This window comes from Ursus arctos, unplaced genomic scaffold, assembly GCF_023065955.2.
Source record: "Ursus arctos isolate Adak ecotype North America unplaced genomic scaffold, UrsArc2.0 scaffold_10, whole genome shotgun sequence".
Taxonomy (NCBI): Eukaryota; Metazoa; Chordata; class Mammalia; order Carnivora; family Ursidae; genus Ursus; species Ursus arctos.
In genome coordinates this window covers 4,113,542-4,140,677 of record NW_026622764.1, presented here as the reverse complement: position 1 = coordinate 4,140,677, position 27,136 = coordinate 4,113,542, and the positions used below count along the sequence as shown (strand labels likewise).

General features: G+C 40.7%; 1 protein-coding gene across 1 annotated transcript in view; it reads left to right on the top strand.

Moving 5' to 3' along the window:
* Positions 1–5,197: 5,197 nt before the first annotated feature.
* The window catches only part of TNFSF13B (TNF superfamily member 13b), a 33,373-nt gene continuing 11,434 nt past the window's right edge, over positions 5,198–27,136 (top strand). The window contains exons 1-3 of the mRNA XM_026493589.4: positions 5,198–5,969; positions 6,077–6,164; positions 21,213–21,269. Coding sequence (XP_026349374.1) covers positions 5,619–5,969; positions 6,077–6,164; positions 21,213–21,269 — 496 coding nt within the window. The 5' untranslated portion in view covers positions 5,198–5,618. The remainder of the gene's footprint in view (positions 5,970–6,076; positions 6,165–21,212; positions 21,270–27,136) is intronic.

Here is a 27,136-nt window from a genome sequence, read left to right as displayed (position 1 = left end):
GGATGGGGAGAAAGGGGAACCCTCGTGCACTGTTGGTGGGAATGCAAGCTGATACAGCCACTCTGGAAAACAGTACGGAGGTTCCTCAAGACATTAAAAATAGAGCCACCCTATGACCCAGCAATTGCACTACTAGGTATTTACCCCAAAGATACAGATGTAGTGAAAAGAAGGGGCACATGCACCCCAATGTTCATAGCAGCAATGTTCACAATAGCCAAACTGTGGAAAGAGCTGAGATGTCCTTCAATAGACGAATGGATAAAGAAGATGTGGTTCATATATACAATAGAATATTACTCAGCCATCAGAAAAGATGACTACCTTCCATTCGCATCGACACAGATGGAACTGGAGGGTATTATGCTAAGTGAAGTATGTCAAGCAGAGAAAGACAATTAACACGCGGTTTCACTCATAGGTGGAATATAAGGAATACTGCAGAGGACCATAGGGGAAGGAAGGGAAAACTGAAGGGGAAGAAATCAGAGAGGGAGACAAACCATGAGAGACTCTTAGACTCTGGGAAACAAACTGAGGGTTACGGAAGGGAGGGGGCTGGAGGAATGGGGTAACCGGGTGATGGGTATTAAGGGTATTAAGGCACGTGTGGTGATGAGTACTGGTGTTATATGCAACTAATGAATCGTTGAACATTACAGCAAAAACTAATGGTGTACTATATGTTGGCTAACTGAACATAATAAAAAATATATATTTAAAAAAATAGCCAAATTATGGAAAGAGCCCAAATGTCCATCAACAGATGAATGGATAAAGAAGATGTGGGGGATATATATCTATATATCAAAATATATTATATATATACATATATATACACAAAATATATTGTATTTTGATATTATATATATAATATATTAAAAATATCGTATATATCTCATATATATATGAATATTACTACATAGGAATATTATTCATCCATCAAAAATGAAATCTTGCCATTTGCAATGACATGAATGGAACTAGAGGGTATTATGCTAAGCAAAATAAATCAGTTGGAAAAAGACAAATAAATATGATTTCACTCATACGTGGAATTTAAGGAACAAAACAGATGAACATAGGGGAAGGGAAGGAAAAATAAAAAAGGTTAAAAACAGAGAGGGAGTCAAGCCATAAGAGACTCTTGAATATAGAGAATAAACTGAGGGTTGCTGGAGGGGAGGTGGGTGGGGGGTGGGGTGACTGGGTGATGGGCATTAAGGAGGGCACGTGATGGAATGAGCACTGGGTGTACATGCAACTGATGAATCACTAAATTCTACCCCTGAAACCAATACTACACTATATGTGAACTAACTTGAATTTATCTATCTATCTATCTATCTATCTATCTATTTATTATGAGCGAGAGCATGAGTGCATGCATGCAGGGGTCAGGGGAGGGGCAGAGGGAGAGGGAGAGAGAATTTTAAGCAGACTCCATGCCCAGAGTGAAACCTGATGTGGGGTTTCAGTCTCACAACCCTGAGATTATGACCTGAGCTGAAATCAGGAGTCGGATGCTTATCCGACGGTGGCACACAGGTGCCCCTTGAATTTAAATTAAAAAAAAAAAATGAAGTAGTGCAGAAGTTAAAAAAAAAAAAGTCAGTTTCTAGATTAGGGGCAAGAAAGAGTCGGTTAGGATGGTGCAGCAGCCATGGGCATGCGGACACGTCTGACCCGCACTCTCCAGCTCCATCATTTTACTTCCAACGTTGCTTGAGCAAAATTTCAAATGAGTTATTTTCAATGTTTGCAAGTTCTGCCTTATTAATTTTAATTAATTTTTATTTCTTGCATGGGTAGAATCTATCATTTCTGCCAGTGTTTTTGAGGTGGGCTGAATCTGACCAGGTTTTATTCACGTGTCCCCAGGTGTCCGTGTGTATTCTCTGTGTGTGACGTAGACAGATTCATTCATGTATATGAAATAGGTGGATGATTGCATTGACTGACACATATCCATCTTAGTACTAATTGTATTCGTGTTGGTATTATAAAGGTAAAGAAAAGCGAACTAATGTGCACTATTGTTGAAAATAGTATTGACGTCAACAGAACTTTCTTGAAAGCACACACTTAAATGCTGTTACTCATGAGCATTACATCTGAAAGCAGTCACACAGCAAACTAAAGACATTGGCAAATGAAAATGAATACTTAACAAAAGTGGATGTTTTTCCCAACAGTGACACGACTAAGCTCCAGTAAATGCGCATGCTCCTATTTTTAATGTAACTATTGAGAATTAGGAATCAGTATTGCCAACATTATTTTTTACATATGAAATGACCAGAAAACTATACCATTACTTCACAGTTTAGTTACTAAGTGAATAGCTTTGAGCCTTACAAATCCGTTTCACTGGCTGCATATGTATTTCCAATAGAAAACAACGTGATTGCTTCTCAGATGTAATAATTACTTGTACCCAACTGTTTGCCGTATTTTGAGTACTTTGGGAAGCTGGTTTCACCGAGATCTATTGTTAGCTACATCCGCGTGTCTGGAAGAGTTGTCTACGTGCTTGAGTGGTCCAAATCCTCAGGAAGGACAGTTTGTCCTCAAAGAAGGGGCATAAGAGAGGTGTCCTAAAGGTGCTAACTCTTCATAATACTATTAAGCCAGAAGTTTCTAATTAAGCTTTTTGAATATTTTTGAGGTCATCAGTATAAGAAGCAGGCAGCTGAAGAGTGCATGTAGGTTTTATTCTCTGGTTCACACCCTTGGATAAACTCATAACTTAAATTCTTTTCAAGTATACTCTCACATGTTCCTATCTGCCCTGTCCTGAGTGGATGGGACAAGGACATGTATTCATTTATTACATCTGGCATAGCTGTGTTACACGGGAATGTTTTCTGTTCCAGGTGAGAAAAGGAAGTCGGTAAAAATAGCTCCATCCTGGCCGAGAACACTCTGCGGCCCAGGTACGCTGGCTTCCTTCCCTGAATAAACTTGTGGTATGGCGTGTTATTCTATGAATGGCATGCTATTGTTGAACAGAATTTCAGTTAAATTATTGTCAAACCATTTCCTCATCAGGAAACAGATCCTTGATTTATGGAGTAATAACTTCCTTTTGTTCCTCTAACGAGAAACTCAGGAGCACATGAATGCCACCTAGTTTCTACCTGTCTTCAGCGAAGTTCAGTCATGTGATCGCTGACATGGACACGGCCTTGGCCACGAGCCTCATACCTGGGTCAGGGGAAGCCGCCGCCCTGCTGCCTTCCATGCAAGAAACCCTAGCCCTCTCTGTGCATAGGGTTGCCCACTGCTTGATCCGAGATGAGACACGGTTGTCAGTTGACCTGCATGTAGGCTGGTCAGAGGCTCTCTCTGGGGACCGTCGGCCATAAAGGTCTCTGCCCAAGAGAGCAACGAAGGCAGAGCTAATTCTCTAATGCAATCAAATTATTCCCTGTCTTTGGAACCTTTCCAGCAGAACATGGAGAGGAGTGGCCCACCGGAAGCGACAACGGCCAGCTCACAGAAAGAAGCGGTGGCTGCAGGCGTCCTGAGTAAAAGAAGAGAGCGATCGGTTTCTAGCACCGCCTCGAATTCTTTCATTTCTGTACGTATGTAGGTAATATTAACACACACATGTAACCTGAGTGAGTTTCCCTTTCAGTCAGAGGGTTTAATATAGTCCCCAGACTAAGTCTTTCTTATTTTCTGGAATGTGACCTAGTGTGTGTCACCCCGATTGGCCTGGAGACAAGGGCTGTGACCGAAGACGCATATCACGTGCTGTCTGACACAGAGGAGTCTGCACACACTCACGGAAGGTGTCCTTCCACCTCAGAGATTAGAGAACAGCTGATGTGGGGGCCGAGGTAATCTCTGAAAGAACTTCGTGAAGTTTTTTTTAAAGTTCTTTAAAAGTCATTTAAAAAGGTCTTAGAACTCACAGACACAAAGAAAAAAAAATAACAGTCCTAATAGGTAAAAATGAGTGTGTGATGACGTCACCCCTAGTGCGCCGAGGAAGAAACGGGAGCTCCTCGGGGGGTGCTCCGTGACCCCGGTAAAGGTGAAGATGGGCCTACGCCCTCGCAGGTGTCTGCCGGAGAAACCCCTGCAGACGTTACAGGGACACACGTACAAAGACGTCTGGGTGGTGCTGCTTGTAATAAAAACATTTCATGTAGTGAGTGAAAATGGGTGAGAAATGGAAGCATCTTAAGTATAGTTTGTTCTGCGTTCCTATAAACCTCGTTAGAATTCTCGGGGACAGTTATCATCCCATTTCACAGATGAGGAAACCGAATCCCAGAGACACCGTGTACTTTGCACGAGCAGAGTGAGCGGCCGAGCCAGGATTCCCAGCCTGGCTCCAGAGCCCTTATCCTCACGCACGCGGCTTCTGCAACTTTCCTCTGAACCAGCATAGGAACGGAGACGAGACAGAGCACACGGAGGGCTCATGCTTCGCCAGGCCTCCGCACGTGCTCAGCAACATTTGTGCAAGTGTGAGCTCCTGACCCAATGTGCCCACACTGGGGGCAGAGCAGCCAGAGCCGGGAGACGTCCGGGAGCCTGCCATCAAGTCAGGCCAGGACCGCCGTCTTTGCAGCAAGCCCAAGCCCAGCAGGAGAGATTTGAGACCGAAGCATCTCTGGGCTGAGTCAGGTTGTTCACATACACGTTAGCTTGGGGCCGAGTCAGCCTAACAAGGACTAGTAGATAAGCTGCCGTAGGAAAGAGCAGCTCACGGTGGGGCTGGACTGAGGCTTTCGGGGCTGGAGAGGGGGCCGGTTTGCCCAGATGGCGTCGGACTGGGCGCACATTGGGAGCTCGGTGGGAGGGCCTCTCCGGGTGGCCGTCCTGTGGGCGGCGGACTGCCTGGCAGTGAGTCCCAGAAGGAAGAGCGTGCACAGGTTTCCCTTCAAAATGCATCCCTCTCAGAGAAAGAACCCCTCCTGTGGAATCTACGTACGTCTCCAAGATTCAGTCGCGTTCTCCTATTGCGTTGCTGAGATAATAATAGAGCGACCAGGCCCCAGTGGACTTCCGTGCCTGCTCTGAGGACGTCTCATGCTGTTTCCTACTGAGAGACTGTTCATGAATCATTCTCCAGCTAAGGGCTAGCACTTAGCTTATCTGACCTTCACATTAATTATTTTTATTACAGCAGCAGGAACCTCAATGTTCTTTCCCCTGCCACCCCAAGCTGTGTGGCCCCGAGTGGGGCAGCCCTGGCCATGCCACGGGGAGCTGGTCCAGCACCTGCACGCCCGCGGGGCTCTCCCCAGTGTGCCAGCCCACACCCCGAGTCCCGTCACAACCGGGGGATGCACGGGGCCCGTGCGCGCGCGTGTGTGTGTGTCTTGAGATGCCATTAAAATTGTTACAAAAACTGAAAGTGAAATGAGGAAATGATTGGGCAATCGGATTGAAGGGCCAGTGCCAGGAAGACCTATCATACAGTGGGGCCGAGATGCAGCCGGGCAGACGGAGGGGAGCTCAGGAGAGCTCTCCTGAGGGCGACGGCGGGGCCCGGCCCTGGAGTCAGTGTAGGACACCAGCAAGCACAGCTCACAGGAAATGATCCATTCCCTGCGCTCACTTACTCGAAAGGCCCGAACCTTCAAAGTTCCAGGAGTGCCATGGATGGCTGCACAGAAGGCCAGCGGTCACGCCTTTCTCCCTGCCTGCAGAGGGGAGAAGAAATGAAACTGAAGGAGTGTGTCTCCATCCTCCCCCTGAAGGAAAGCCCCTCTGTCCCATTCTCCAAAGATGGAACGCTGCTGGCCGTGACCCTGCTGCTGGCCCTGATGGCCAGCTGCCTCTCGGCGCTGTCTTTCTACAGGGTGGCCGCCCTTCAGGCCGAGCTGGGGAGCCTCCGGGCGGAGCTGCGGGAGCACCAGGCTGAGCGGCTGCCAGGCCCCCCCCAGGCCGGAGCCACGGCCCCCAGGGCAGCCGTGCGGGAGGCCCCAGCTGTCACCTCGGCTCTGAAAGTGAGTTTGCAGCAACTGCAGCCCCAGGCGAGGGTTCACCCCGCACCGCCACCTCCCACACATCCCTCAGATGTCTTTGCAATAACTTGGGGTTTTTCTCTTCTTAGGGGATCTTTGCACCACCCGCTGCAGGAGAAGGCAACTCCAGCCAAAGCGGCAGGAACAAGCGTGCCCTTCAGGGTCCAGAAGAAACAGGTAGGTTTCGGGCACGGAAGCGTTTAGGAGTCAGGGAGCCTGGCGTCCACAGGTGTGGAGGATGGCCTCCACTTTGGGGGCCCGAGAGCAGACCCGCGCACGGAGAGTGTGAGATTTGCATCTAAAGCAGGGGGGCTTTCGGGCCAAGCCCGTGCACAGCACGTTCTGTCCTCCAATGAGCAGAGTGTGAGGGCTGTGCTGTCCCGTAAGCAGAGAGGAGGAGAAAAGGGCCCCATTGTCTTCCTCGTAGATCGTGCCTGTGTCAGAAACCTTGTCTAGCCCTCCAGGAGAAAAGCACGGCGTGTCAGTGAAGATTCTGTCTACCCGAGTCATAGGAGGCCAGGTGAAGGGAAACACTTCCGCAGGTGTGTGGCGTGCCCTGCAGCCCAGGGAGGCTCACACCACAGCGGCTGTGTGTTTGTGATTTATTGTGTTTGTGCTTTAGTTTTCTAAAAAGTTCATTTTACACATCACACACACACACACGGAGAGATTTTTAAAGCTTTTCTTTAATGCTTTTCCAGGAAATCCACAAGTTTATAATCTTCTTGTAAGAGTTCTTGAGGGATTCCTGCCTTTGTTCATGTCGCACTCATTCCAAGAGTCTTGGAGATTCCTGAAACCTCGGACTGGGCAGGGCTCCCCAGATGCTCGATTCTAGTTCCCGCATTTCAAAGATGAGAAAGATCATTTGCTTTACATTCAATAGCATCACAACTTAAGAGATCCTTGGTATTGTTTCTCTTTTACTTTGAAAGAACATGTTTGGGGCACACGGGGTGCGCTAGGCAGGCACGTGCTGGGGTCGTTACTGTCCCGGCTACTGCGTCCTTAAACCCCCACACTGACCGTGAGATGAGCAGAACAGGTGTAGCTGTTTGTACTTGTGAAGGGAAGTGCGTGACTTACCGACTAGGTGTGCTTCCATCAGACAACACACACACACACACACACACACACACACACACACACACACACGCTCACATTAGATGTTAGATCCTCAGGCTGGACACGTATTTTTCACTAACTGCCTTATTCATGGGCAAAATTCTTACCTATTTCATAAAACCATGATTTTTACATATGCTTTGTGTCAATTATCAGAAGCAGGTGAGTGAAACATAAATAAACTAGGAAACACTAATATTTTTACTATAATACATGAATTATTTTCATATTTTGCATTTTGTCATCTCTATTTCCTACATAATTGAAAAAATACAGTGTATATACTATGGCATATTTTTGTGTTCACTTATTATACAGTCAGCATTTTCCCTATTTATAAGTAATTCTATATTAGTTTGCTATCATACAGTTATTTAACAAGACCATTTCCAGAGTTTTTGTGCAGATCTCTTGTTTCTGAGGAATTATATGTTCCATATAAATTCCATAGATAGACTATCAGAGCTAAAGAGGATGAACGTCTTTACCCCCTCATGGCCTCTTGCCACGTTGCTTTCAAAATGAGTCATAAATGTATGCAGTCAGAAATGCAGTGGACAAGTTCTCCACATTCTTACAGCGTTTTATCTTTTAACATTTATTTTGGCTCTATTAGTAGCTGTAAAACGGTATCTCAGAGGTAATTTGTTGCTTGCTTACAAATAAGAATTAATTTCTTTCTGCGTATTTGGATAACTTCTAATTTTATGTTCTGCTCATTTTTATTTATAACTTCCTTCATTTGTCCTAATTTTTTTGTAATTTTGAAGAAACTATATTAGGCATACTGCTTCTCAAAATTTTGCTGTAAATATTTTCACAATATTTTGCTTCTTTTCTTAACTTGTACAGAGATTTTACATCTGTGTATTTAATGTGATAAACGTCTCCTTTTGATCTTCTCTAATACATTAAAGCTAAAAATGTATTTATTCAGTCTCTTACATAGCCTGTTCTATTCACTGTTACTTAGACTTTTTTCTAACATAATGTTTTAGTTTGGTGTCTAACTCCTTTCGTCCTGGCGCTCCTCTGGTAACTTCCCCTTTCTTCTTTTATCTTTTCCTTCCAAATTACTGCTAAATATCTCAACTAAATTTATTGGGTGATTCTTTTTAACATGTTTGCATTGGACAGCTTACTGTATTGCATCAGGTTTCTTATATATAGCCGAATCTATTTTGGACTGCTTTTTCATTGATTTATTATTCTATTTATCTGTATTAAGTAAAATATTTTAAGCTTTATATATATATAATGAGCTTTAATATCTAGTAGGGTCAAAGTGCCTCAATCTTCTTCAACCTCTTTGCTAGTATTCCCTGGCCTCTGCACATTAGTTTTACAAATAAACCTTAAGTTTACCATCGCAAAGAGAATATGGGTTCTTTATAGCAGATTTAAGAAGAAAGGACATTGAGTAAGAGATTCATTAACTCCCGGAGTCCCACTTCCCCAAGATACCATCTATTATATTTTAAATTTTCCTCCCATGTGCAAATCTTTACAAATTTGTGATTTTATGGCATCCAAAAATTATATACTGATTAAAAATTTTCCCTAAATAATTTTTAACTGTTAGAAAGTGTGGAAAGTAACAAAAAATTCTATCGAGTGAATCAAAATTTACCCAGTTTCCAAAGTCCAGATGTAATTGCTATTGTCATTATCATGGTTTGCCTGAGATTTTTATAGACCTTCCATAGAGTACATATATCTATATAGTATACACATACATAGTATGTATATGAATTTATCATATGTATGTATAGATAACGTATATATGCAGTAAATAGTACATCGCTCTCTGTGTGTGTGTGTATATATGTACACACACACACACACACACACATATATACACACACTCACAACATTCATAGATCCGAGACAGAAGGCTTGGAGAGGAGAATCTCAGTGACAGGTCGTATCTACTATTCCTCATCCGCGAAAGTGGCTTGAATGTTGCCTCAGATGCCATCCTTTTGTGCAGGGAAAATGTATTTTGCTTAGCACTACAAAATTAATGTGTCTATAACCAAGGAGTTTGTCTGAAACTCCTTATTTATTTATTTAGTCTGTCTGGTACAGTCCTCTTTTTGGAATTGAGGAAATTTGGTACAATTTGACTCTGTTATGCAGCTTTCTTTGTTTTTTTTTTTTTTTGTTTGTTTGTTTGTTTCTATTCTAGTTCTGATTTATTTTTAAAAGATTTTATTTATTTATTTATTTATTTGAGAGAGAGAGAGCGCGCAATCATGAGCCGGGGGGGCAGAGGGAGAGAGAGAGAAGCAGACTCCCCACTGAGCAGCGAGCCTGACTCCCACTCCGGGCTCAATGCCAGGACCCTGAGGTCGTAACCTGAGCTGAAACCAAACCGCTTAACCGGCTGAGCCACCCAGGCGCCCCTAGTTCTGATTTATTTTAAGTAAGACTCAAAAAACTTTAGGTTGTCCCTGTTACTTTCAAAGTATCCATTCATGTGCTTATTTATTACTTTTCTATATACATTCTAGAACCATTGACATTTTTTGTTGGAATTTTATAAAAATTGTAACTCTGAAGAAGAAAATGAATTTTTTTACTGTTTAATTTTATATATCCAAGAGCTTTTAATATCTCTTTATTAAATATCAAATTTAAAATTTCCCAATTAGAATTTTCCTTGTATATTTTACTTTTCTTTCATAGTTAATTATAAAAAAGCTTTTGTTGTGATTTTGAAGTCCTGGGATTTTCAAATAGGTTGTTAAAGTGCGTTAAAGTGTACTGAATTTTCAACAAACAATGCAGCATTCGGTCTCATGGTTAGTTTTAAGCCACATCAACACATTTACTGGATTTATACTTAACAGAATTATGGTATTGTTTTAGATTTTTTTTTTAGAATACTCTGCTTTCTGCATATTCTCCTCAATATCACTGTGCCATCATTTTATCACTACGTCAGAAAGGGTCAGAGCTAAGTACTGTTGAGTAACACTCCAGAATGTTGCCCATTTTTATTTCTCTGTAAATCCAACCTCAATTTCAGCAGGCCCTTCAGTTTTATTGTGTGTTTGTTGCATTTGTCAGTAAACTCCAGTGTGTGGGGCGAGAAAGCCGCGTGTCCTCAGCCCACAGCACGCCTGGTGTGACGGATCACCTGGGGGCGGTTTGTTCGCGTCCTGTCTGTCCCGCTGAGGAGTAGAAGCTTCTGTGCTCTGGGTCCCGTCTTTGGCATGTTCGTCATGGTACTTGTACGCAGTAGGTGTTCTGTGAATATTTGCTGACGGGTTTTGGGCTCACTGTGAAGCCTGATGCAGTGATTTGGCATCATTGGAAGTGGGGATTTTCCCACATTTCTTCATTTCTCAGGTTTTGATCAGAGGCCGTCTTATGCAATTTTTTAACTTGACATTTAAAACAGCGAAGTCACCAAAGAATGAGTTTGATAGCAAGGCTGGACTTGCAGGGAGCATCTGGGGGCCCCTTCCCCAGACCTTCGTGGTTCACCAGGTAGAGGCACAATCTGGGCTCGCCGAAGAGCCGTAGAGAAACTCTGATAGTCAACAGCCTGTCTAACTAATTTTGTGGATTTCTGGTTTTATTTAATGTTCTGGTTTTAACTGGAGTGTTATTTACATACGGGAGAGGGCACAGGTCGTGAGGGTACGGCTTGGTGAGTATTCACAGAATGACCAGCAGTAGATGAAGGGATGGACATCACCGTCAGCCCACATGCCCACTTGGTGCTTCTCCGGGCCTCCCAAGGGTAAACGCTGCTCTTATGTACTTGTGCAGTTTGGGTATTTGGCTCCAGTTTTGTTTTTCTTAATTGCGTTGTGTTTCAAATGGAGGTCTTAATAAGTTTCTGTGTTTCATAAGATAATTTCTGATTATAATATAACAAACAGAAATGTGGGGAAATCCAAGATCAAAGAATTGCCAAATAGCTCATATTAACCAAAAGTTCACTTTTCAGCCCCTAAGTATATTTGGAGATATTCCCAATTAAAACTAATAACTAAAGTGATCTGGCTTTGAAATATTTGTTGAAATTTCTTCATAAATGGAATCATCATGATCCTTGTAGTCGGCTTTGATCTAACTATCCCATCTACTTAAAGAACGTAGAGATAACCATACTAAGAGCCCATCAAGAGAATGGGTTCTTTTGAATGGATTCCCACTGAGCTAAAACAAGGTTTTATTAATAAAATCAGGTAACCTTTATATCTTCCCCCTTGTTATTCAGTAGGGAATTAGAAGTTATTAGAATTGCATGTATTTTCGATTATAGAAATACAGAAATTATTTTTATTGATAGGGTGTATTATACTCATCTCAATTATAAGACTAAAATGGTATTGAAAGCATGAACAAAATATAAAAACAAGTGTGGGGAAAAATTATCCATATTTCATCTTCTAAATATTTGTTGTAAGATTTTGGCCATTCTACTTTAAATTATTTTTCTCCATTTTTAAATAAACGTTCTTGGTTTGGAGTTATTTTAGAATTATAGAGTAGTTGCAGAGGTAATGCAGAGTGTTGCCATATACCCCATCCAGTAACCCCCCTTGTCTTATATTACCGTACTTTGTCACAGCTAAGAAACCAACATCGGTTCTTAACAAACAACTGAACTCCATTTCTGAATGTTCTTTCTTGAAATCCATAGTCCATCTCCTTTGCAAGGAAACATGGGAGGTCTGATGGGTCTGTAACATCCAGTCTTTGTTTCATGGACATTTCTGGCTTGGCTGAATCTTACAAGACTGTAAAACGAGTGTCGAAAGCATATGCAATATAGAACTCAGTCATCCAATTTGTACCAGAATTAGGTTAACTGGAGCCTCTTCCCCATTAAGGGTGTGTTCCTTCCTCGAACAGAAACAGCTGGCTGCTGTCATGGTGATCTTTGACCAGAATCTTCCCTGAGTGCTATTTTTTCACCCCTGCTTCAATAATGACTTCTTTTTCAGTGTTGCAAGAGCTGGCTTCTGTTCAGTTTCCAAAAAAGTAATAAAATAAAATAGTGACCTCACAACCAAATCTCTGAACCCTGTTCTTGTCAAGTTTAAAGTTTTGGGAAACAGAAGAGCCAGGAAATGAGTCAAGGCAGCCAGAAGTGATGTCGCGTGTCTGCCATGCATGCCACAGGCCCGTTAGGTGTCAAGCACTGTTCTAGGTGTTGGGTGTTGATTGGAAAACATGACAGATAAAAGTCTCCTGCCCACTGGAGATTACATTACAGCAAGGTGGAAAGACACAAGAAGTAATTAATAGACACAGTTAATGAGTAAATTAAATATACTAGAAAATGGCAGAGATCATGAAAAAGTACAATATCTCGGGCAGGGGTTCACAGAATGGGCAGCGTGAAGGGCAGGGAAGAGGAAGAATGTGCGTCAGGGAGGCCGGGGTAAGTCTTTCTGTTTCTCCTCGAAGGCTCAATAATTCTTTATACTTTCAACTTTTAAAAAATTTGCAGAAATGGGTTGATATTTTAAAAGTCAATTCATAATGTTGAGGAATGTGTTCTCATTAATAGTCCTATAGGAATGGATAACATTCGTTTTAATGTTTGTTATTTTTATAAGTCAAGTACTATTTAAAAAAACCATATTGGGTGGCTGCACTTTTGTTGTGGTCAGATTTTCTTTGAAAAGGTATTCTCAGGGCTCCTGGGTGGCTGTCAGTTAACTTTTGGTTTCGGCTCCGGTTATGATTTCAGGGTCCTGAGACTGAGCCCCACGTTGGGCTCCACCCGCAGTGTGGAGTTTGCTTGAGATTCTCTCTCTCCCTCTCCTTCTGCCTCTCCTGCTGCTCACGTGCACACACTCTATTTTTCTCTCTAAAATAAAATCTTTTAAAAAATTTAAAAAATTAAAAAATAAAAGATACTCTCATTTCTTAAGAGTTAGAAAAGAAGCAGATTTTGCTCAAAAATAGAGGAAACATCCACTGTGCCAAGGTCTGAGGTGGGCACTCCAGAATATACAGAAATGGGAGACAGAAACTAAGTTATTGGGTACGTTGCATACACGAGCTCTGGGTTGGGCTCTGTGGGTCTGTGATACCATTTACCTTCTCAGTAACCCCTAGTAGGTTGGCGTTACTGTCTTCATTTTAGATGAGAAAATTGAAGCCAAGACATAACCAGTCCCTTACCTCAACAAGCTAACTACTGAGTTGGAGAAATTAAAGAAAATTAATGTAAATTTTAAAATAATAAAGTTTATCAACAAGCTCTTTAGCCTTTACAAAGCACATGTAAGTTATGACTTCAATTGGTTCTCACAACAACACTATGAAGTAGATATTGTTATTCTTATTACATAGATAAGAAAAAATATTTTAGGGGCGCTTGGGTGGCTCAGTCGTTAAGTATCTGCCTTCGGCTCAGGGTGTGATCCCGGCATTCTGGGATCGAGCCCCACATCAGGCTCCTCCACTGGAAGCCTGCTTCTTCCTCTCCCACTCCCCCTGCTTGTGTTCCCTCTCTCGCTGGCTGTCTCTATCTCTGTCAAATAAATAAAAATCTTTTAAAAAATATTTTAATATTAAGTGTTAATCTCGTGATTAAACAGCTAAATTGGTTTGAGAACTAACATTTGAATTCATTATATACTGACTACAAATTCTGAGTTTTTTTCCATCGTGTGAGCTGTATGTGCTTAATGTTCGAGTCATGCACCAGACTTGAGAAAAACTATTGGGTCCCCAAGAGGCCGAGCCTGTTACTAACATTAGTCCCGACAAGAGGCCGTCTAGCAATGGTATCCTAGGATGTGAGTTCAGATCACAGACTGGAAGATGATCGACACCATGATGAATAAGAGCTGAGCTGGGTTTTGAAGAGTGAGTCGATTTGGGGAAAGAGAGACAGTACCCCAGGGCATGGAAACAGGGATGCAGTGGGAAGTAGAAAACATGCAAGAAGAGGCCTTATTGTAGTGGGTTGAACGGGCAGAATACAGGCCAACACCTTGACGTTGTTCTTCTGCTTGGATTGTTGCAAAGGAGAACTGATGGCAGTGCAGGTTTTCCCCTCCTCCTCCTCCTCTGACTGGGCTGCTTGGGATAGAAGGGGAGATGACTGTAAAAACCTATCCAGTGACAGCTTCTGACACGGGCTGAGAAGTCACACTTCGGGGCTCATTCTGTTTCTCTTCTGTCTACTGCACTAGAACGTCTTCTGGGAAGTAGAGAGTAAGAAATTTTAGAGAAATACTACACAACCATCTGCTTCAAAAAAATATTATAGTGTGCTATGGTTCTACAAATGAAAATTCGAAATGCTTCTTGTTGAGGATTATTTGTTATGGGAAATGTTTTTCATATAACCCTGGGCCCAAGGATTTATTGTTAGAAGGTCCAGATATCAGTGGTTATTTTTCTTTTATAGAATCTATTTTCTCTAAAACATTAATTTAGTTTGATTTAACATGTATTATAAAGTTGAATATAAGGATGAGGTTTCTAAGAACCATTTGGGAAAGGTGGATATTGTTATGGTGTCTGTTGTTTTTTCTAAATTGTTGCACAGATTTTCTTTCTTTTTTTTTTTAGTCTGATGTAAACCAGACACTGTGCAAATTTGTAAATGATGGTCCTTAATATCAAGTGACTCCGGCCTAGGGAGAGAGACAGTAATAGAAACAATTAGGCTGTATAGTGAAATGTTATTTCAGTAGATGTACGCACAAAGTGTAGTGGGATCCAATATTTAGCTGGAAGGATGAGGGAAAAAGTTGATACTTGGTCTGAGCTCTCAGGGATGGATGGGTTTTGTCGGATACCAAGGGGAGGAATATGTAGCCAAGAGAATGGCAAACATGCAGTCGAAGCTCCCATTCTGTGGGGGGTGTGGAGGTAGAGGCCCTGGGGTCATGAAGGTAGACTTGGGTTTTGTGTACAGGGGAAACCCGCTGAAGGAGTTAGAAACATTAGAAAAACAAGATAAAATTCAGGTTTAGGCAGGTCAGTCTGGAGGAAATGCAAGCAATGGAGTAGAAATGGCAGAAAAGAGAAGAGGCACAGCTCGGTGGGCAAGTGCAATTGTCCAGAGCAGTGAGGGTGGAGATCTGAACGTGGCTGCCATGTGCATCTTGTCCTTGTTTATTTTCCTCTCCCAGTCTCTGTCTGTCTGTCTCTGTCAGTCTGTCTGTCTCTCCCCCCTTCAGTCATACTTGCTGTGTCCCTCCAACCTCAGCCTTTGGGTATACTCGTGACTGTTAATTTTGTCTGGAATGTTCCTACCCCGTTCTTTCTTCTGACTTTAGTTTAAGCATTCCATTCCAAGAAGCCTTCCTGATTGGGTCCAAGTCTGGGCACTGCGTCTCTCTTGCAACTTCAATTCTGTATTTGTGATGTTGATTCATACTTGTTCCTCCATGGGGGTAGGGATGCCCCATGGGAGTAGGGATTGTGTCTCCTTTGTTTCTTTTTTTTTCTTTCTAACTGAAACACAATACATGACCTAAATTTAGTGTTCAGTAAAATTATTGAATGAGATAAATGACAGACAGAATCCAAATTGAGCAAAAGTTGAAAATTTGAACCATTAGAACTGGGTTATTTGCTGGGTTTCAAGATTGCAGAGGAAGGAATCAGTTGTGTTTACGAAGTTTCTAGGTTGGGCCGCTCAGAGGATAGTTATAGCCACTAAGAGAAAACAGAGGAGCGAGAGGTGAGTGTGTGTGAGGAAGATAGAGAAATAGATTTGGGTCATGTTGAGCTTGAATTATCACTCTGACATCCAGACAGAATTGTCCAAGGGGAAGTCGAAGGTGTAAAAGCCAATTGTGCAATTCTCTGGTAGCTTTCTTCAAGCATTCAGGTACATTTCTATCTTGCTTTTCACCTTCCTTGACTTCAAATATGTTTGCATGTTGTGTCATGAAGCTAATTTTCCTCATTGGTAAGTTACTGATATCCAGTGCTTTACGAGTATACACCATTAATAATGAGAAATACTCTAAAGTAATGCAAAGAAATCATGGCAAAAGAAAAAAAAAACATATTCCATGGAGCTGATGACTCCACTACAAAATTAGTAATTTTAAATCAAAACAGGTCATTAATTGTAAAATGAAATAACTTACGAAGATGGCATTTTGTTTTCCTGGGTTTGGTTTGGTTTGGTTTGTGTTTTTACTCTTGGTGTTTATGAGGCAAGATGAAGGGCTGCCATTTTACATACCGTACAGTGCTTTAGACATAGAAATACTCACATTGGGAGCGGTGCGTGACCATGTCCAGTTTGTGCTCAGGACTCTGCACACACACACACACACACACACACACACACACACACACACACCCCTTCTGTTCAGATAGCTTTCTTTACTCCTATTGACTGTTGTGATCTCTATATTATTTTATCAACCTTTTTCCAAAAACACCAAAGAACTAGCCCCTCTTTAGTACTGCCTTGGGGCCATTGTAATGCTACCATCTTTCTGAGTTATCCAGAACTGAAAACTTGTTTTCATTATTAGTTTTTAATTCTCCTCAGACACACACTCATTAGTCACAGACTTTTCATCCCCCCCCAACAATTTATCTTGGATGCTCTATTTATATAATTGCTGCTGGGATCAAATCATCCTCATACGACATTTACTACCAGTCAGCAGTTGAACCTTGGCTTTCATTCTCTCTGCATGGCAGCTGAGTCTACACAAGGACACATGTATGGCCTTTCCAAAGCACAACATGTATCAGGTGGGCCCCTCTCAAGATTAAAAATTCCTAATTTTTAAAAAACTTTCTGGTAAGTCAAATACGTACTTCTTAATTTAGCTCTCTAGAAATACTTTTAAAACTCTGTTAACTTGTATTGGCAAACTGTTTATCACTGGTCAAATAAAACTGTATAATCTAGTGTTTTACTCCAGTAGAAATGTTTACCCCAAAATCATACTTTCTTCAATTTCTTCACAAATCTGTGTCCCTCATTAGGTCAATATTTAGATCTTTATGGGATTTCTCCTAGTTAGACTTTTCTGGACACTGATTATTCATTCAAAACTAGTTCAAGAAAAATCAAACTGCATTTCTCATGACTTCCATATACTGAATGGTAAGGTATACAGAAATAGGAGAGAGGCGTGGCCTTCAAAACTCTGGTGCAGTGAAGTAAGAAGACAGAAGGAAGAAGAAGGAGACCCAGGAAAATGCAGGAAGGACACCTCATCCAGACTAAAGAGTTTGGGAGAAGCTTGAATGAGATGAGTAAGGACTACCCAAAATGAGTAGGTGTGCATCATACGGATGGGGCAGATGTGCTGGGAAAGCTCTGTGTTTCCCACCGCGGTTACGTGTGATCTGCAATAATTGCGTTATTTATGGTAGTTTATTAGGTTGAGCTTTGTTGAAATAATATACAGTGAACCCAACTCCAGTTTGAAAACGTTTAGTTCCAGTACAGAAAATAATACAGCAGCTACTAGCAATCCCGTAAACTTTCAAATCCCTTTTCCTAAGTAAATGCTGTTTGAATATAAGTGTCGTATTTCGACAGATGGCTTTCAAACTCAAAATGTTTTCCGCGTGGAAAATTTCTAAATGCTGTTCTGTGAGGTTGGTTGGATTTTATTATATCAAATATTGGGCAATAGTAAATTATTTTTGTTCTAAAAACTCTTATTTTAGGAATCCTCTTTTATAAACTATTTTTGCCATCAATATAATATTTTTGTTTTAGAAATATTTTACACAAAGTTTAATGTTACGAATAAATATTATGCTGTAAATTTGTACTTACCAAGATTATCCTTTTTTCACACATTTTTATAATATAAAATATGTATATTTAGAAATATGTGTGTCCCCATGAAACACAGAAAGGTTTAACGTATTCTATTGCCTTGTTTAGTTAAAAAGATAGATTATTCTCAGACTCTTCAAATTTCCTTCAATTGTAGTATAGGGAAGGATGCGCAAGACTGTTGAAAACCAAATACAATTGATGACCATTATAATTGTTACCAACTTTGTGTTTCTTATATTAGACTATGCATTCTCAAAACGCTTGTGGCTGGCTCTCTATGCTACTGGGAGATATGAAAAAGCAGTATTGCTATTTTGACTCACTTTTTGTGAGCGATAATCTATACTTTAAAATCAGATCGATGTTGAATCAGAAAGCCTTAAAGGATTGTACTAGAGATAAGATGATAATGGACATCAGATTTCCTAAAACGGAAGAAAGGGAAAGAGGTAAACAGCACTGATGAGATTGATGGGACCTAAGCAGCATCTCATGAGGCCAGAGTGGGTAGTCCTCCCCCTTATTTCCAGCAACACTCCTTCAAAAGCCTTCAAAAGTGACTTTCTCTGGAATCAGAGAAGTTAATGAATGACACTGGCATCAGCAAGTATAATTCAAACACTGTTCTTGAACTTTTATTTTAATACTCCACTTTCCTTTCTGAAGAGTAATTCTGGAAATAAGCTTTTCTCCCCACAGTGTATTTTCTTCTAAAAGTTAGATTTCTGCTACTACCTGATGGAATAGATTATTGTTTTTTAACGTGTAGGTTGTAGTCAACTTTAGTGGGGCTGCAGAGGTTAAAATTCAGATGTTTTCTTATAGTTTGGGAGTGTCAAGTCATCACTCTAGGTAAAGCTCTTTCTTTAAGTAGAATGTGTAAGTCTCCTGTGGGGTGTTGCGTAAATGGCCAAGGAAAGAATTCGTTGAAATCAGGAATAACATCGTAACAGTTTTTCTTGTTTCTCTTTATCAGGTTCATTTGGTCTTCATGGCCTCCTAGTGCCCTACCTTTATGTGCCCAGGTTATTGGGTTCAGTACTGTGAAGAACAATAATGCTAGCACCACTCCCACTGTAACAGCCAAGATTGATCTCGCAAGTATTGTGGGCCAGGAATGGTCCTAAATATGTCACACGTAGTATCTCATTTAATCTCTGTATGCACGTGCACATACAGCGGAGGAAACACGGAACATTCGGAAATTTGACCTCGACTTTTGTCAACATTCTCTTCTGTGTGGAGGGAAGATTCGAGCTTCCCATGCTCTGACTGAGCCTCGCATCACTCACAGAGCTTATCACAGTGCCCTGGGAGCAGTAATTCCTTAAGAAGTGTTTGTGAGAAAGATAGAAACACGTTTAAGTACTCTAAGTACTGCGCCCGCTCTTCAGACTTTCTCTGCCTTGGGTGTTTGGTTTCTTCTTTCTTGCATGCCGTCCTTACTCATGACTGTTCTGCCTCTTAACGATGCTTTTACATATTTTTTGTGGCAGAAGGTCTGCCATAGTAACAGCACTAATGAAGCACATTTTCCCCGTGGCACAGACATGGCCACCATCTTTTCAACAAAAGAATCACAGAGTAGTTCAGAATGTTCTGCTCCTATTGAAATGATCAGATAAACATAAAAATATGTTAGAAAAGTTTCAGAGGTATAAAGGAATTGCAGCTTTTTTTTTTTAAAGATTTTATTTATTAGAGAGAGAGAGAGAGAGAGCACAAGTGGGGGGGTAAGGGACAGAGGGAGAGGGAGAAGCAGTCTCCTCACTGAGCAGGGAGCCTGACAGATGCCAGGACCCTGCGACCATGACCTCAGCCAAAGGCACATGCTCCACCGACTGAACCGCCCAGGCGCCCCGAGAATTGCAGCTTTTAACATTATATTTCCTCTTTGAAATACCAAGGGGAACTTCTGCACAGATTTTCTGATGTGATCACTCCCTGCAGCAGTGTTCTTTGAAGGCCTGTGTGTGTCTGCACAGCTTGGGAATAGCTTATAACTCTTGACATCTGTTATTAGGTGTTGTGTTGTACGTATTAGAACTCAGAACGTTTTCAATTAGTAAGTGAAGAAGGAATTCACTGTGTCAGACTCTTAAAATGTGAACATAGAGAAGCATGTTTTTAAAGTACTTCAACTCTGAACAAAATACTTGCTAGATAATAAAAACTAATATTTTCTTAATTTAAAATAGGCACACTTAAATTGCTGTTTCATATTTTTCGTAGATATTTACTGCTCTGTTTTCTTTTCCCATAGACAGTGTTCTCGTTTTGCTTTCACCTGGAGGCATGTGTTTTTATTTACCAGACTAGTTCTCTGGTTCCTTGAGTGCTATCTGGAATATCATACACGTGGTATGTGATGCAAACGGATGCTTCCCAGAAGCTTTACTGATTATGCGGTTTCAGGGAAATCTCCCATTTTATTTTTAAAGATGCTCTCTCCCTTCTCTTCTTGGTCCAAAATATTTTACCCAAAGCCTGACTTTGGCTCCAGAGTGAAACAGGCGTGGCTTCAGTTCTTGCCCCATCACTTTCCGCCACAGGCCCCGAACAGGCTGTTTACACTTTCTGGGACTTTGTTTCCCGTATGCAGTTTTTAGGATTTTTGTGAGGTTGTCTGTATGTATATCATCTGCTCAGTAAATGTTAGCAATTGTTTTTATTTTCAGTAATGGTGATTGTATTAGCAGTAACAGTGAGTTACTATTTAATGTTGGCTTTTTTGGTTTGTTTCTGGGTTTTTTTTTTTTTTTTGAGAGAGAGAGTGGGGGAGGGGGGAGGGGCAGAGGGAGAGGGAGAGAGAGAATCTCAAGCTGGGTATGGAGCCTGATGCAGGGCCGGATCTCACGACCCTGAGACCATGACTGGAGCGGAAATCAAGAGTCAGATGCTTCACCGACGGAGTCAACCAGGCGCCCCTCAGTGTTAGGTTTTTTAAAACAAAAAATCACTTTAGAGTATTCTGATAGTTTGGCTCATATCTGTGATGGATTTGAAAGACACATGATAATACTCAACTCGCATTCTGTCCAGGCATGACACCTGAAGGCAAGTTAGGCAGAACTGTCGGGATGATACACTTACCGTGTCTCAACAGCATGTTGAGTTTTTCTAAACCATGAATTTCAAGTCCATACTTTATTGTAAGTAAACTTTATAATAAAAATTTGTGTTCAGGTTTCATAAAGCAGTTTTAGAACAACGAGCAGGCTCTAAGGAGCATAACTGGTTCCATGTTTCCAGAAGAACAGAGTAGTTTTGTGCGGTCAGGCATCATGCTTCCCTTACCGTTCCTATTCAAGTAACTAAAAGGATGTATTTTTGCTTTTCAGTCACTCAAGACTGCTTGCAACTGATTGCAGACAGTGACACACCCACTATACGGAAAGGTAATAAGATCATCTCCTGTAACTTTGCTGCTTACGTTCAATCACTTACTTGTAAGACTGTATTCAGACTTTCATCTCCAATCAACTGTCTGGCTCCAAACTTCTCAGAATCAGATGTAAAATAAGAAACTTCAATTTATTCAAAATCATTGGGGAATAAATATTTAGGCTAATGTAATAATCTAATAGACAGAATTACCTTAGAGACACTAATACTTAGAAATTTAAAATAATTAATGTATGATAAAACAAAATCAATACTAAGCCAAATTCCAGGAGTTTTTTAGAAATCATTTTGGCTTCTCTAGTGACTCGAGATCATCTTCACAAATATTAATTCCCCTATTGTATTAGGTGTTAGAAATCATAATAGGATGAAGATGAAACTGAACCGATCATAAACATTTTATATTAATTATTAGTAAATATGTAATATGCGCAAGTAAATGTAACTGTTTTATGATAATCCAATGTGAAATGATTGCTTTATATTGTGCCCATATCTGCTAAAGTCATACAATGTTCCAGTTGTGCTTAGCAATGAATCAAATATGTACTGTTCTTCACTTTCATGGGATTTACCTTTGGATGAGGGGGAAACAAGAAAAAAAAAAAAGCAAATGAACAAGTGAAATGTAGAATGATAAAATTAAGTACTATGGGGAAAACTCCAGCAGGCAGGGGGTAGGGAATGTCTGGGCTGTGAACCAGAACAGGGAGTTCACAAGTGTCAGAGGGTTAAGCTGGGGGCCGGGAATGGGGAAACAAGAAGGAGCCCAGAGACTGAATTTGGATGGGCCTTTGTAATGAGTGCCAGGAGTGCTGTCTTGCATCTGTATTTTTCTAGTGGCTTTAATTATCCCAAATGTAACACAAGTACTAAACTATTTGAAATCCTGTTATTATTTATCCCTCTGCATTTTCCAAAGTCCCATGTTTGCAACTTTAATAGGCAGCAAACTGTTTACTAAGAGTTCAGATGAAGTCAGAAGAAGACCTTAAGGACCAAAGATAAAATTTTTAAATTATAAGTTAGGAAAAGTTTGTTTTACACATTTGGCCAAAACAAAAATGCTGTCCATCACTCAGAAAGATGAAGCTGCTACTTGACTGTGAATGTGAGCTGCATGGAGGCTTGTGCATGATCTTTCTGGTCGGTGGCTGCTCTCCACTGACCAGGGTGCTCATCTGCATGCGTTGCCCCTTGGACGCCCAGGTTAGCCTGGTGATGCCAGCAGGCCTCGAGCAGCTGTAACTGTTAATGGGCATGGGCTTCCTTAGCACCACTGCTCGTCCGCATCCTGTAAGGTCTGGTATGTTGTGTTTCCACTTTCACTTGTCGCAGGGTATTTTTTACTTTACCTTTCAATTTTATCGGGCCCGTTAGTTGTTCAGGAGTGTGTTGTTTAAGTTCCACGTACTTTTGAATTTTCCAGTTTTTCTCCTGTTACTGATTTCTAGTTTCACGTCATTGTGGTTGGAAAAGATACTTGATGTGATTTCAGTCTTCTTAAATCTGTTCAAATTTATTTTGTGCCCTAACATTTTATTTATCCTGGAGAATTTTCGTTGCGCACTTAGGAAGAATGCATATTCTGCTACTGTAGGATAGAATATTCTGTATTTATCTGTTAAGTGCAACTGGTCTGTAGTGTTGTTCAAGCACACTATTTCCTTATCGATTTTCTTTTGGATGATTTATCCATTATTGAAAGTAGGGTATTGAATTCTCCTACTCTTATTGTATTGCTGTCTATTTCTCCCTTCGAGTCTGTTAATATTTGCTTTATACATTTAGGGGCTCCAGTGTGGAATATATATATATACTTTTCATATCCTTTTGAGGAATTGGTCCACTTGTCATCATATAATGACCTTCTTTGTCCCATGTGACATTTTTTTTACTTGGAGCCTATTTTGTTTAATATAAGAATAGCCACGTCTTGTCTCTTTTGTTTACCATTTGGATGAAATACTGTTTTCCAGCCCTTCACTATGTGTGTCCTTAAAGCTGAAGTGAGTTTTTTGTAGGCAGAATATGGTTGGATTTTGTTTCTCTTTCAATTCACGCAGCCACTCTATGCCTTTTGACTGGGGAATTTAATCCATTTACGTTTAAAGTAATTATTGATAGGACTTATTATTTTTCTTTTGTTGATTGTTTTCTGGTTGTTTTTTAGTTCCTTTGTTCCTTTCTGCCTGTCTTGATGTCTTCCTTTGTGGCTTCATTATTTTGTGTCTTGGTATGTTTCGATTCCGTTCTGTTTGTATTGTGGGTGTCTACTATAGCTTGCTAAATTTGTGTTTACCATGATGCTTACATAAAGCAACTTAGTTATAGTAGTCTATTTTAAACTGGTAAAAACTTACCTTTGATTTACATCTTTTTATACTGTGTGTCTATTAACAAACTCCTGTAGTTATAATTCTTCTAATACTTCTGTCTTTTAACTTTTATACTAGAGTTCAGAGTGATCTATACTCATTACAGCCATTTCTTTCAGGTTTACTGGCGATTTGTTTTAGCCCTTTGATTGTATTGGATTTTCTCGATTCTTCACATTCCTTGCAGCTTTGTTGTCTATGCAGCTACCTCTCTTCCTCCTCATGGACTGATTTTGACTGGGAGACACTTTTACTGGTCAGCAGTGCTTGATATTAGCCACTGTAAAGCCTCCAAGAGCAAGGCTCCCTTTGCTTCCTCCCTTCCCTCCTGGAGGAAAAAAAATCTGTTCTCTGCTTTTCCTCAGTCTTGCAAAACAAAACAAACTGCTGGCTGTAAAAGAATGTCCTCCCCTTTTCTTTTTTTCTTTTTGTCGCAGGGATCAAGCTCTTTTGGTTGTTCACCACAAAGTATGGGGTGAGATGGAAACCAGCTCCACAGAAGGCACTCTGAGAGGCCATGTGGCCAGGTGCACACTCAGATCTCACCATCCCTCCATGGGGGAATCACAGATGGAGGCTGTCTTCTTGGTGCTGACCGAGGCCCGTTTGGGGGAGAGATTGATGTGAATAAGTTGAAATTGTTCCTCTTACCTATATAAATGTGATTGCTTCTCAGTTTGTGCTTTACTACTTAGCCTCTACTTCTTAGTGGGATTCTGAATTTCTTTTCAAGGTATTTGGCATTTTCAGGGTATTGTTAAATCAATGTTTCTGTGGAGGGATGATGTGTAAGCCTTACTACCCCGCACCTTGCTGTCATAATCCTTCATTTGGAACTTGAAATGTGTCATCCCACTGTCCTTTGCCTACACGGTTTCAAGTGAGAAATCAACTGTTCATATGATCGAGCATGCCTTGCACTGGAAGAATTGCTTCTCTCCTGCTGCTTTCAGGATTTTCTCCTTGTCCTTTCTTTTAACCACTTAATTATAATTCACCTTGGTATGAATCTCTTTGAGTTTATCCTTTTTTAGAATTCATTCATCTTCTTGGATGTGTAGATGCATTCTTTCTTCAAAGTTAAGAAGAGTTTAGCCCTTATTTCTTCAAATACTCTTTCTGCTCCTTTCTCTGCTCCTTCTGAGATTCCCATAATGCAAATGTTAGTCTGTTTGAGGGTCCCTTGTGCTCTGTTCCCTTCATTTCTTTTCTTTCTGCTCCTTAGACTGGATAATTTTAATTGTTCCATTTTCAAATTTTTGGATTCTGCCTTCTGCCTGCTCAATTTGTTCTGTAACCTCTCTACTGAATTTTTGATTTCAGCTATTTTACTTTTTAGATTACAAGTTCTATTTGATTCCTTTTTTAACAAAATATTTTTTTATCCGTATACAGATAGTGTCTGTTTGTTCATAGATTATTCTCCTAGTTTTCTTAGGTTCTTTGTCTGTGGTTTCCCTTAGCTTTTTAAGCATATTTAAAAGATGTAAATCTTTGTTTAGTAAGTTCAGCGTCCAGGCTTCCTCAGAAATGGTTTCTGCCAATTTCTTTTTTTTTTTTCCCTGTGAATGGTCCATAATTTTCTGTTTGTGTGCTTTTGTCAGTCTGTTGTCCCTTGTTCCAGAAGGCTACATGTAATGTACATCTTTAAAGTTTTTGATTGACACCAGCCTGGGGAGCTGCTCCTATCTGAAAGAAATCTCCAGACATGGATGCCTGGGGGGCATAGTCAGTTAAGCATCTGACTCTTGGTTTCTGCTCGGGTCATGATCTCTGGGTTGTGGGATCAAGTCCCACATCAGGCTCTGTGCTCAGCGTAGAGTCTGCTTAAGACTCCATCTCCCTCTCCCTCTACCCCTCCCCTGCTCTCTTCTCTCTCTCAAATAACTAAATAAATCTTTTTAAAAAATGGAAAAAAAAAAGAAATCTCCAGACAAATGCGTAGCCACAGTGATTTGAGAACATAGCAAGTATTATACCCACCAGCGCCAGCAAGGCGCCACTGGAACTCAGGCCATCATCTCCATAGCTGCTGCCAAGTTGGAGAATGGGGGATGGGAAGTGACCAAGCAAAAAATACAATAGTTCCTTACTGAAATTTAACAGGCTTTTCCTTTTTTTCATTAAGTACCCTCTTGGTTACTGTAAGTTTTTTTTATTAGATTTCATATATTCAAAGATGTTGATTCTGTAAGTTTTGCCAGCTTAATTGCTATTTGGTGGAGGAACTTATTCTTTGAGCTTTTTACTTTGCCATTTTCCATGACCACTCTGGTCTAGAATAAAATTAATATGATTCCCCTTAATTTTCTATATTCCTTCTGTCCCCCACAATACATTTTTTGAGTACTAATATTTCTAAATGTTTATGTATGTACTATTAAAATTTATGTTTCTGTTCCTTGTTCTGTCAACTTTAATACACAGCCTTGGAGCCCCAGGTATTACAAATGAGGCCACTGATGAATTTACTATCAATATTTTTCCTCCTCTACTTCTCTGTATTTGTAAGTTTTATAATTTCTGCATTGTCACGACATAAAACTGTTTCTTGCTTTTATTTCAAACCATTCTCTTTATGTGCTTTTGTCTTGCTTGGTTTTACAGATAAATATATTTAATACCCTTTGCAAGTGCTTTTACTGTGCTTTCCTCATTCATGTCTTAGTTTCCTGAATTTCACTCTTGACTAGTTTACTCTAAATGGGCTCATGAGAATAATCTTCATTAAGTTTCTGCATTGATAAAACTCTATCTTTGTAGTTTCTTTACTTTAAGGACAGATAGCTAGCTGCGAAATCCCCAGTTTCCCCTTTCTTTACTTGAGTTGTAGGAATTTCTCCACTCTCTTTTGGCATTAAATGCACTTTGAAGAAAACTAAGGTAAGAGAAATTTTTCTTCTTATAAGTGACTTGACTTTCTTGCCTGATTACACAAAGAATTGTTTATTTACCTTGAAAAGTCAGTACTTATTTTACTCTGTATCTCAGGGTTTACTGCTGTGGTAGGTAACTTAATAACTCCTAAAGATGTCTACAGCCTCATCCCTGAGACTTGTGAGTATTGTAGGTCACGTGGGAAAGGGCACTTTGCAGATGTGATTACAATAAGAAATTTGGGGGAACTACCCTGACTAATCCGGGTGAGCCCAGGGTTATGATAAGCATCCTTAGTTGGGTCAGAGTCAGAGAGGTGAGGTGAGGATGAAAGTGAAGATGGGGGTGCCTGGGTGGCTCATGGGGCGCCTGGGTGGCTCAGTCGTTAAGCGTCTGCCTTCGGCTCAGGGCATGATCCCAGAGTGCTGGGATCGAGCCCTACATCAGGCTCCTCCGCTGGGAGCCTGCTTCTTCCTCTCCCACTCCCTCTGCTTGTGTTCCCTCTCTTGCTGGCTGTCTCTCTCTCTCTCTGTCAAATAAATAAATAAAATCTTTAAAAAGGAAGAAAGAAAGAAAGAAAGAAAGAAAGAAAGAAAGAAAGAAAG